The sequence below is a fragment of the Topomyia yanbarensis genome, chromosome 2 (genome assembly GCF_030247195.1).
Source record: "Topomyia yanbarensis strain Yona2022 chromosome 2, ASM3024719v1, whole genome shotgun sequence".
NCBI classification, from domain to species: domain Eukaryota; kingdom Metazoa; phylum Arthropoda; class Insecta; order Diptera; family Culicidae; genus Topomyia; species Topomyia yanbarensis.
The window spans coordinates 406264219-406276790 of record NC_080671.1 but is presented as its reverse complement, the minus strand read 5'-3'; the positions used below and the strand labels follow the sequence as shown (position 1 = coordinate 406276790).

The window sequence follows — 12572 nt, the reverse complement described above, 5'->3', positions numbered from 1 at the left end:
GCGCAGCTCTCAGTACATTCATACCACCTCCCCCCTCCCCACCCATGAATCCTAACAGGCTCCATCAGTCAACGACAGATCGAACCAGAACCAGAATCACTCACGTCGCTATAACTTTACAGATAGGTGCCGTGCAGTGAAACTATAGCTGGAGTTAGGTTGAGTTGGTAGAGTCTTGCAGTACGATGGCAACCTTCACTCACACGCCGATATAATTAGAAGACAAAGAGCGCAAACAGAGAAGTCGTAAGTTTGTTATTCTTTGCACTCGCTTTTCGAGTTAAACGGTTGAAAAACTAAATACTCGACCGGCGCAAATACTGAGGAGGTGATGGAAACGAATATCGATTCGTCATTCAGGAGGACGTGGAAACGATCGTGCTTAGTGGGAATATAAAATTAAAAAAGTGGAGGTAAATCTTTTCAACAGAATGTAAGTAACAAGAGTCTAGCTTTGTTTACTTTCTCTTTTGATTATGGCGAAATTATAATTCTTTCTAATAAATTTTTAGAACAGATCGACATACGATGGATTTTATTGTCTTATTAAATATGTAGAAGACACGTCAAAGCGATCAAGATTGTCTGAATTTAGAGGCTTATAAGACTAGCGTCTCTGATGCTGCCAGCCTAGGAAATTAAGAGTACACGCTAAGCGGCTGATATATTAACGGAGGAGAAAAGAAAGTAAACAAATAGAGGTTCTCAATGTTCCATTAGACTATTAAATAGTCAAATTTTGAATTTTTGCTAGAGTAAACAATAGAACCCGTGCTAATGAGAGCCTCTCTTGTTTTACATTCTCTGCCGGCAGTCACTTTTACGTTTGCTCGTTAATTCAAATTTGCTAAATAAAATCATGGTCTTTCCAGGAGTTGGATAATATTTTTGAAAATATTCATAATGGAGCAGTAATAATAGAAAGTAAACCAAGAGAGGCTCTCAATTTCATATAGGATTCTCTGAGAAAAAAAATGTAAAAATATCAATAGTAAGAGTCGAACATTACACGAATCTGTTCGAACAATACACGTTCCGGATAAAAATTCTGTCTTAGCCAATGTGTAATTTATTATTCGCAATGATTGGTTCAGCTCTGTTTAAAGCAAAACCAATACACGACACTCAATTAAATCTTGTAAAAAATACAATGAAGATAAAAAGATGCAGAAACACATAATACCAGCACGGAAATAGACTCTAATGATTCAGCAAATTGCTGTTGACTTTAGCTCAACAATCCTCAACACTCTTCGATGTTCAACCGAGCTAACCACCGTTCCTAGAACTCCGGTCCCAGTACTCCTCCTAGGCGGTAGCAGACAAGCCGGCTGGAGTGGATAGAGAGGCTACTCACTACTACTACCACCACCACCTTCGCTACGACAAACAAGCAAGCAATGCAATCGCGAAATAGAAAAATGGTTGCATCTATCTTCGCACCGTGCAGCGGCAACAACAACTACAAAAACAAAAACAAGTAACAAACAAAACAACAAACGACACTCCGTCCACTTCGGTTGTGTTGGTATGTACGATAATACGGGTTCAGCGGGTTCACTGCACAACACACGGAACACAGTCGTCCGCAGGCGAGGAAATGCAATGCTGCGGTGATACAGAGAGAGAGAGCAGGACAAAACCAACAAACGGAGCCGAATGATATGCATGGAATGGAAATTGTACGGAATCAGTTACGACATGGCACGGCAACTGACGATGGATGTCGGCTCGGTTGGTCTCGTTCTCACTGCCGGTCGTGTGTACCCTTGTGTCACCACCCGTCTCCGCCGTTGACAATGCGGGTGCTGGCAGATCGGGTCTCGTTACCGAAGGCAGGATCGGAGAACCGCTAGATGGGAATGGTATGGATTTGCCTTGATGAGATCGGGGCAGTAAGGCAATGCAGTTTGCCTTAATAAATTTTATGATTTTATAATTTCGATCGTGAACCGGTATTTTTACTCTTCTTTATGATATTATTCAAATCTCCGTTTGTTCATATTTGTTATTTAGGCCCATTTGTCGGTTCACGATCGATTTCTTTACCCGATTTCATCAACCTCCCGTAAATTGAAATTTTTATTCTAAAAATTCAGACCTACAATCTTCAAGTAGTATTTAATTCAATGTAGGGTATCTTATGCTATTTTAATCCTATTTAATCTAATCTAATTTTTACCTGAATTTAAAAAAAAATAGATCTGTATGTTTTCATTAATTAATCGCATTTTCGTTTCTGACAGTACACTACACCGGTGTAAAAGGTACTACATTCAAACAAATTTGGGAGTAATCAGTCTATTTCTTTCTTTGCACTAAGTCTGGTAAAAACAAAATTGCTATAATACACTTTGACATATTATCGATGGAAAACATTTTCGAGGAATAATTCACAATCACAATTAAGAAAAATTATTCCTCGAAAATAAGCAAAGACTTAAAAAAAGAGCGGTTTTGAAATTTTATATGGATCAAAGTATGAGTTTTCTTGCATTGACAATTCGAATGACTTTACTCCCACTTGGTGATAATATGTGTTTTATTATGTTGTACATGGTCCGGCACTCGAAGTGTAACCAAAACTAAAAAGGACATAAATTCGGTTCGGCAAGTTATTTTTATTTACTTCAAAGTACAGAATGTGTGAAAATAATCAAAAATTCAGAATCAATTCACTTTTGCACTTTTTGGTTTTCTTCAGCGTCTCGAGGTTGGTGTATTTTTTTACTATGGGCCTTGTTCTCCGAAATGGTCCAAGAAGAATAATCCAATGAGTTTGCGTTTCGCGAATTCGAGAGCCATTGTGTGGTCGTTTTCAAGTTCGGAACGTTAGTTTTTAGCCATTTTTGGTATTCTCGCGCTTTGTGAAACGGTGCCGAGTTTTGTTGAAACGTCCACGGTATGCGACTGAAATGTATGTCTACCCACAGCTACAAAGCAACCTACAGTACACTTTCCTGATAATATATCGCACTAGCTTTGATGCCAAACTCTATTAAAACGATTTAAGATTGCCCATCTGCGGTTACAGCGGCTCAAACCATTATTTGTGGCAAGTGCTGCCTCCTGGTAGCCAACAGAAGGCTCAAATTCTCGTATGAACGGTCGGTTAAGTAAACCCTTATCTTTTTGAGAGTTGCTCAAGTTTAGCTTAGTTGACCGCCCCACTATGGGGTAACTAGGCCGAAAACCTGGACAAAATTATTTTCAGCTGTTCTATATATTATTTTGCAATTATATTTCAAGAGAAGCTTAAATATTTGATCTTGAGCACATTTTTCAGAAAAAATCCACCTAACAGTGTGAAATTTGTTTTCTTCTAATATTTCTTCAAAAACGCAATCTAAATAAAACCATTGTGAATGGTGGCTATAGTAACATTCGAAGGACGATTTTCTAACAAATATAATTTTCTAGATTATATTTGTTCATTGGAGACAATACATAAATTACCTTGTTTTATTGGTGATCATTCCAAAACTTGTTATGTTATTTTTCTCGAAGCAAAAAGTAATATTTTTAAAGGAGACGATATTCAACTGATTATTACAGAAACTGCTGCTTTCTATGCATGCATTCAATATTACAGTCATAATAATGCTATTCGTTATTGTGTATGTATGTTTTGTTCAAAGATTGAGGTGTGGATGTAAATGACCGCCCAAAGAAAATATTTGTGTCGACATAGATGAAAAATTATTAGGAGAATCTTATTCTCTTGGTAAATAGTAAATTCAAGAAAAAAAAAACACTTTCAGTTTATCAACTATGAACAAAAGCAATAAAAAACTTTTTTCGGAAGTGCTATTGTATACTGAAGAAAAGTGCGTAACGTTAACACTCCTCGATGGCTCTTTGTTCCGCATCTACAAATTCTACCGCTGGTTTCAAAAGATGAGGAGGGAGGGAGGTGAGGGTTTGTCATCGAAAATTTATGACCATTGTGAACGGTAAACAATTTACGAAACTGATAAGAAATCTTAGCAGGCGATTCAGTTAAATAAGACTTATAGTTGCTTATAATGTTTGATAAAAAGCACCAAAATTATGTAAAAACTGCAATTTTCAAATTGCTCTCAAACCAACGGTCGGACGCGGTCGGATGAGTATCCACCTGCGATGGACTGACAATAACCGATAGTTTCGAATGCTTTTAACCTTTTATCTTAATTTCACTTAATTTGATAATTTTTTCAATTGCGAAATAGTGCCAAAATTACAAAATAAACAATTACCTTTTTTGTCGAAACGAAATAGTTTGACATTTTTATTTCGATATATCCAGCATTAGAGTAGTTAGAATAGGACATTAGCAACGTTTTCTAGTAGAATAATAATACTACATAGATTGTATTGTTCAATTTCAGTAGAAACTGTTTCCTATTGCCTGATTTAGTAGAAAAAAACGTGTTTATTTTAATAATGTTTGACCGTGTGTCACAAATTTAAACCAAAGTTTTTAGTTATCATTTCAATGGTAGACGATGTAGAAAATATTGAAGAATTTTTAAAAAATATAGTTTGATTAAAGTTTTTTCCCTATTTTGTCCAACTTTTTGTTCTAGCCATCCCATAGTGCGCCCGTAAGTTTCCCGTGATTGATCAAAGCCTGTTGAAATTGAACGAACTGTATGATAATTGGGAGTAGTACATCATACTCAGCGTGCAACCTAAAGATACTAAGATTATACTAGGATCAATAACGTAGAAGGCCACGTTCATGCAGGTCAATTCTGGGATGGGAAGGAATGTTAGTTCTACACTTGTGACTATGATGACCGAGGAATTCTCTGCATCATCCACAAGTGTCGCAGGAGAGGATTGGTGTTAGTAGGTAGGGAAAAGATTCAGGATATATCTTGGTAGATATTGTGATTTAGCTAAGTACTCATGCGCTTCGTCTTTTCATTTTAGATGAAAGTTTTTAGGAGCGCAACCTCCAGTAGAAATATGAATGTTGAATAAGAATTTTAGGAATTATTAATCCGCGGGGCGTTACGTTACAGGATAAAGCCGCGTGGAATAAAATAAAGGTAATGATATGATCTTATGTACGAAAGATGCTCGCGATCAATTTCCAATAATTCAAAACGAGCAATTTGAGCGCCGAATAAGCGGGCCATTGGAAGTATTGCTTCTTATTAACACTGATTATTTCCAAAGTTTGCAGTACAAAGCAAGCGTACAAAAAGTATAAAATATATCTCAAATGAATATGAAAATTCACTGCGAAATGTTATTGACAAGTTGCCATCTTCACTCTCCCTATCAGACACGTTTTCATAATTGGGTTAAATGCCAAATTGCAAACGACATGCGTAAATAATATAATAAACACAACGCCAAGGTAGAGGTGTGCGCCACGCCGCCGCCGCCGCGCCGGCGATTGCATGTACAAATAGTAAGCACATCGGCGTGACGCCGGCGCGCCGCCGACCTTTATCTGTAATCGGCGGCGCGGCGCACACCTCTACGCCAAGGGCTTTTGATCCACCGGCTGTCAAGAAGAAGAATGGTTGAGATATGAGCAATACTGGCAAAGACCGACTACCATATGATCGGTTCAAACTCGAAAGAGTGACCCAGAGTACTGCACTGGATAATTTTGAAGAAAGGGCCCGCAGTTCGATTTTACGAAGTTTTAGCTTCCGATGGCCCTACATTTTCTGAAATTGTGAAATTCTTGAGTGTTCAAATGTTTACCACTGTCTAGGAAAGCAAAAGTAATAGTACAAAGCAAGTGTCAGGTCTTTATGAGACCTGAATAAGTCTTTTGGAGGTATTCGTCAATGTAGACGGTTCCAGATTAAATAAAAAAAAACTGGCTTATTTTGACACATCTACAGATCGCTTGCCACACAAAAACTTTTTGTGTAATTCAATTCATGTTAGGCCAATTCAAAAAATTTCCTGCTTGAATATTTGATTTATTTAAATACGGTTTTTTAGCAAAAGCTTCGGAAGTTATACCTTGACATGGAAGAGCCGGTATATTAATACATGCAGTTGCTTAGTGTAGAATTAGACTTCATCTTTACGTCTATTGTACAGCCGCCAGAAGAAACTTAAAACGTTGGTACATAATCGGGAATAGCGAATCAGAAAAAAATGACTATATGTTAGTGATTTGCTCAATATAGAATGGATAAAGGCTATGATGCAAAAACTTAAGGTCCGTCCAAGTTAAGTCTTCGGTACGGATCAATACCTTGACCTAGGAACTCCTAGCATGTTGTTAGTCGCCTCTTACGACATGGGAGCAGGTTCCCAGTGGTTTTATTATTGACTGAAATAGTGCAAAAAAATGAGTCCGCCGGACACCACACGCTTTCCTATCCTTTTGAGAGTTGCTCAATTTTAAGCAAAAAATTCTTCAGAATGCACGATGTTCGGAATTTGACTAATTTTGGCAAATTCGGCAACTTCTTCGCTTTCTCGTCTCACTTGTTACTGCTTCGGTGTGAAATCATGAGCCTTTTAGAACTTGTAAGGCTTGACTTTGAGCTCATTTTTCAATATGCGTCGGATGCAGTGGTTGGATATTTTCAGTTCTTTAGTAATTTGATTGGTACTTTGCTGAGGATTTCGCTAAAATCACTTCTTCACTTTTCGACTAATCTCACAAGACGTTGCAGTCTTCTAATGACCACCACTATGGCGTTTTGCAATGCTACCAATATTATTATACCGAGTATCAGTACGATAGACAAAAGCTTTAGTTACATTAAGGTGTTTGAGCTCACGAACAATCGCTAGTTGTGATTTTCCAGCTAAGTATGAAGCAATCACAATCACGTTTTAATTCCATCGCTGATAATTTTTTGAGCTTATTTTTCTCAAAATGCAATACAATACTTGTCATCCAGTCAATTTATAGGTAGCTGATGCCAGTGCGAGAGCTGCGCGAACGAACTGTAGTTGGTTATACTTCGAATGCCGGACTCTGTAGTTCATATCAAATTGCTAGAAACATGTTACTAAAGCTTTTTCTTTGGGAGGGGGGGGGGGGTTGTCTGCCATTAGCCAAGACAAATTTTGCGAAATCGGACGAAGTAACGACTATTTCTAATCACCGGTTTCAAAGTGTGTGACGTCATGTCCCCTAGTTTATCGACTCCTTTAAAGCCAGATCTCCTGAATTGAATTCGCTTTGGTTTTGTTCCTGCTCTTTTTTCGTCTCTTATGTCATCCAAGTAAACTGATCCATTCACTTGTAAGTAGGAACATACATCTACCAACCAGTCACGAAGACATCCGTACCAACGAGCATAGACCATGCCAGTCGAAGGCCACATACCTAGGTCTTTGAAAGCTTCATTTAACCAGAGTTCGTTTGTTAATAAGGAACCTCAGCATTCATCCTGCTGAGACTGAACCAGTTTTGCTGCATGCTGAACTACCCAGGTATTAGTTTCTAATTTATCAAAGTAATCATAACAAATATATAGTTTGTAGTGTAGCTTATCGTTTTGGCAACGCCAGGAAGAACTATACCGTATGTTCACTGCTCTATCAATAATGTGACGAGATATTTGATACGGAAAATCCTTCCGTAGGTGAAAAAAAATGTTATTTGGGAGCTATCACGAAATGGAATTTTTAAAGACCATGCGAGGTAGAAAATAAGCGACCTTAGCAAAAAAATGTAGACGAATTTACAACTCTTTGCTGTCGTTTTACGCATAACTGTCCCATGTTACTTTATGAGTATTTTCACTTTTTCTCATTAGAGTCAATTTCACGTATAATTTTCGAAAACGCATCCAAACCATACAGTTTTTTCAAAGTTTTCCTAAATATATATCAAGGTTGCTTGTCCTGCTACTAAAATTTCCCAAAAATAAATAATAAACCCTAATTATGTACCGCATATTCATCGCTTAAAGGCACTTGAAAAAACTCACTTCCGAAAAGGTACAATAAACTAATGTTAAATGCCAAATACGTTTGCTTTTAACTACTGTCTCATGTTTTATTTTGAAGTAGAATACTTCTAACGATTCAATACAGGGGCTCCGTTTAAGCATTTCTGCTGGGGTAATTTACCAGTCTTTAAATGCATATAACTTTCGTTGTACTGAGTGGAATAACTAGTGTTTGCGCTATCGGATCGGAAATATGTGCATCTACGTTGTATTCAATTTTATAAAATGTAAGACTACTATATTGACCTGAAATAATGGATTTTTTTAAAGGATAGATTATCTGCGCCTTGATTGGTCCGCAATATTGGACTGAGCGAGCGTGCCCTGCTAGGACTGCCCGTTTGCCATCCAATTAACTGCGATACACGTATAAAAAATGAAACGTAAGAAATATTCGGCAGCTTGCGTCCTGACGTCGTAGCAGCTGCTGTGTTTCATGTCAGCCGGAATTCTTCGGTGGCAGTATGTTTTTTGGAATTGGTCAATTCCATGAGTACAACAACTGATATAAACGTTCCAAAGCTTGCACGACTTTCCAGAATTTTCAAAACGGCTCTCTTTTTTAAATGATAAGTCGTGAGCCACGACAAAACACACTCGTAACATAGATTTATTCATTGAAGTTTGATGGATTTATTTGAATTAGTTAACTTTTCGACTTCGTCTCATCAGAATCTGACACAAAGAGCCAGCACCAGTTTGACACCGACTCCAAAATACGGAGAAACATTTTGTGTTCCTGAAGAAATTTTTAGTCGAGCGTAACGTCGCGCAAGAAAATGAGCTCTGTTAAGCTGATGACAACTAGTGGATGGATTGGCTTAATTTTACAAATACCAATACGCTTTTCTAAACTTTCTTACTTCAAATCCTTGCTCTCCCTTGAGTACTATGGCTCTTAATATTTGAAAAATACTTCCTCTTCCAGTCCCTTGCTAATTATATGTCGTTACAATATAAAAAAAAACCATTTATAAAGTTAAGCCAAACCAAGCATAAAATAAAGAAAAAGTGATAGTGATTTTTAGGGTAAATAAGGTGTGTTTTTGATATTTTTTTCGTTAATGCGTTTTTTTGGGATTTAAAAACTATATCAAGCCTATTATAAAAGTTGCTACAAACATCTGACAAGTATTTAAAAATCTGGAACGGCATATTCAACACTGTCAAATTTGAAAAAACCACGTGGGAACAAAAGAAAGCCACATTTTACGAAAATTTGACATCCTGCGAAATTTAAAATTCTGTCATTTCAAAATTTCTCAAAAGATTTTGATCAACAATAGCTGTATTTGTAAATGTAAGCGTCTTCTTTCAGACAAAAAATTATGTAAGTTAAATAAACAAAAATTGTCGGAGTTCTGATCAATTTATCTATTTGAAGAAATCTTCAAAATCAACGCGAAATTCAAAATTGTAATTTGCGCCCTTCACGCGCAAAAGCGATTTCACCCAATTTTTCCGTAGTGAATATTCAACAATTCAACATTAAAATTCAACAATTTACAGGTTTTACATGAATTTTATTTTTATTTACGTAAATTTAAAAGTTCTTCATTCGTCACAGTCTTGCGTGAACGTATAAACAAACTGCTGGTTGGTATGGAGTGATGTCCCGGTAGTAAGCGCACACGACATAGTTTTCTGATGAGGTACTTGAACCAAAATCATCTTTTGGTATGAGAACCAAACACCTGACACTATGCATTTGATGCAGGTTTGGACTTATCTTACTAGCACTAAGTTGGCGTTAGGTACTGACAAGGAAAATCAGAAAAACTAAAAAATCAAACTTCTATATGCACAAATTTAGTCTAGTCAACACAATTTTCCAGTTTGACAATTTAAACATTTGTAGCAAAATTTTTAATTATAACATTTTCTATTCCGGAGCTTCCTCAGCTTACCCGAATAAAATTTTACAACTACAAACAATAAATATTATAATTATTACTGTTTCGACATTGTTTGGAGTTCTCACAGTACATTTACAATAAAATTTCATGTATCAATCAATTCTACTGTTCAGCAAAAAACTGATGCAGTAAGTCCACATTAAATTTTACTGCTTTCGAGAAAAAAATATATGGAGAAAAAGCGATTTTTTCAATGTTAAGGTACATAACCACCTCCCTTTTTTACTGTAAAAGTCGATTTTACATTGAAATTTACTGTAGAAACGTTAAAGTTTTTTGTTTTGGTATTGTAGCATAACACTAGATCTTACTGTTGCAAATTATTGTAAAATTACTGTACCGTCACAATGAAGATCATGGTTTTGTTATTGTACATTTCTATTCTGGTATTCTACACGGAAACGAAAAACTACCTAAAATTGAGTTCCTTTGACTCAATCTCGTGGTATCGTGGGGGAACTTGAAATTAGGTAAACCGTGTTGAAGGTAGTTTCCATTTAACCACGGCAAAAATTACAACTCATTGATAGGTTTTTTATACTCAAATTTAAGTTGAATTTACCTAATTTTGAGTTCAACCCAAACAACTCAAAAATACCTTCCTCCACGGAAGACCTCGACTGAGTCGAATCTCTCTTTTTGTTTTTGACAACACTAATAAGTGCGAAAGCGACGCACAACTCAAAAGTAAGTTAAAAGAACTTATTCTGCAGGTTGTTTTATTTAACCGTGTATATTTTTGCACCCCGCAAATCTAATCTTATTTTTTTACGTCTCAAATTTATGCTTCGTACGTCATGCTCTTCCTGGCTGGTGTGCGAACCGAAAAGAGACCGACTGACGGACCTTACATAACAGGCGAAATGTGTGCGCTCACCCAAAAATAAACCCACAGGCATATCTTGATTTGGACGATAATATGCCACTTCTAATCATGGTCCCAATTAAGTAATATTATTCCCGGTTCCGGGACCCTACCTTTAGGACAACCAGATTACCGTCCTGAGACGCGTTGAAAACGTTCTCTTTGTTATCCATCGCTGTTGCTAGCATCTACACACTCCCGAAGGCAGCAGCAAAGTAATTCTGGATCTTTCTCTTTCGCACAACGTACGTGTACGTACTTCTTATTTCCTTTCACAGTGCTTCGGGCACTAATCGAACTTTTTAGCTTTTTTCTTTCCTACCCCGTTCTTGCTTAGCTTCTTCTCTAATCAACCTTTTTGATTTTGTTGTATCTCGATTTTTACCACTTTTGCCACCTATAATCTTCTTCTCGCTGTAGCACTGAGGTTCACACACTTTGAAACACAATTTTCCGTTCTACGACATCTTCCGAGCTCGGCGGTATGGAACCACTCCGTGGGATCGATCGCAGGGCCACTGACACCGTCGTGTGCAGGCGTGGCAGAAGCCAGAAACAACACAAAATTCACCAAATTTCGGATTATGTACAAATTCCCGCCGCAGAGCAGGCTATTATTCCCGTGAACCTGGACGTTATTATGCGCTTCCAACACATCGACACAGAACACCCGAAAGAAGGAAAAAGGGATCAAACAGATGGTTTCGCAAAAGTGAAGGTAGAATCGATTCTTGCGCTTCAATTTTCCCACTCCACCGTATCCTTTGTTTGCACTTTGAACTTCGACAATGCTTTTCGATCGGGGATCGAAAACAATTTTAGCGACAGAATGAAAGCTTTGTTCCGACAATTCGCCGAAATATGAGTCGATATTCGGGTCAAGTTCTTCGGTAATAAGCCTCAACACTCCCGGAAGTACTCTTTCGGGCGAGTATTACGCGTTATCCTTTTGTGTGTACACGTTCTTATTGCTCTTTGTTTCCTCCGAATCGCGAGGTATTAGTTCTTGATCCTTTTTTCTACCGCGAAAGAAAGGACAAGGTTTCCCGTTGTGTGCGAGTGATTACCAACAAAACTTCAAGAACAACTTTTTGCTATAACACTTTGTTCTGATTCTGTTTGGAGCAATATCGCTAACAGTGCGAAACCACGAACTAACTTTTGTTTTCTCACTGCGAACCCAACGACTGCGAGCGAGCAACTGACTGACGGGCTGGTCCAGCTGGTAACGGCTGTCCTGTCCATCGCCGTTTCTTTGTCGTCGATCACGGACAAACACCTTTAACGCGCTGTAGATGTGTGTGCGCTGTTATAACGAACACGCGTTCGTTTGCTTCGCCGCGAAAAACGCCGTTTCCGTTGCTTTGTGCCAGTTCGACAGGGTTGCCATTATGAAAAACTAGACGAAAATTTACCATCATACAAAAAGTTATTTTAGGATTGCCACTTAGCATGACGATTTAAAATCTAGAGAGAAAGTTATATTATCCTTAATTAAATAATAATAATTGGATGCCCGGACCATGAAGAGTATAGTGTAAGAACCACAAGCCGACTTCAAATTATAACAGTTCCTAAGTCATTGACGAAGAGAAGATTTCGCGAGATATTTTGTTCCTATACTTTCTCAAAAAAATGGTTCATCATACATTTTACTTAAATGAATTTAAATATGCAACATTCCGTTAAAAAGACTATCCCCAAAGCTAAATTCCACACGTCACATTTAAACGGAGATTCACAGACGAAAATAGTTTTTCGTTATTCGCCCGCGGCGGCACTCTTGCTCGATTTGCGATGGTGTATGTTCAAAATAAACGGAAACGGCAACTCCAACAAGCCCAAAATAATGCGCAAGCGCCA

At 37.6% G+C, this 12572-nt stretch overlaps 1 protein-coding gene across 2 annotated transcripts in view; it reads right to left on the bottom strand.

Annotated features, from left to right (window-relative positions):
* Nucleotides 1–11912, bottom strand: part of LOC131685025 (protein fem-1 homolog CG6966) — a 235155-nt gene extending 223243 nt beyond the window's left edge. For both annotated transcript variants that reach the window (XR_009304724.1, XM_058968370.1), the window contains exon 1: nt 10823–11912. Coding sequence is in view for 1 of the 2 variants with exons in the window: in XM_058968370.1 (XP_058824353.1) it covers nt 10823–10897 (75 nt within the window). In the remaining variant the exon portion in view is untranslated. The remainder of the gene's footprint in view (nt 1–10822) is intronic.
* Between the last annotated feature and the right edge of the window lie 660 nt (nt 11913–12572).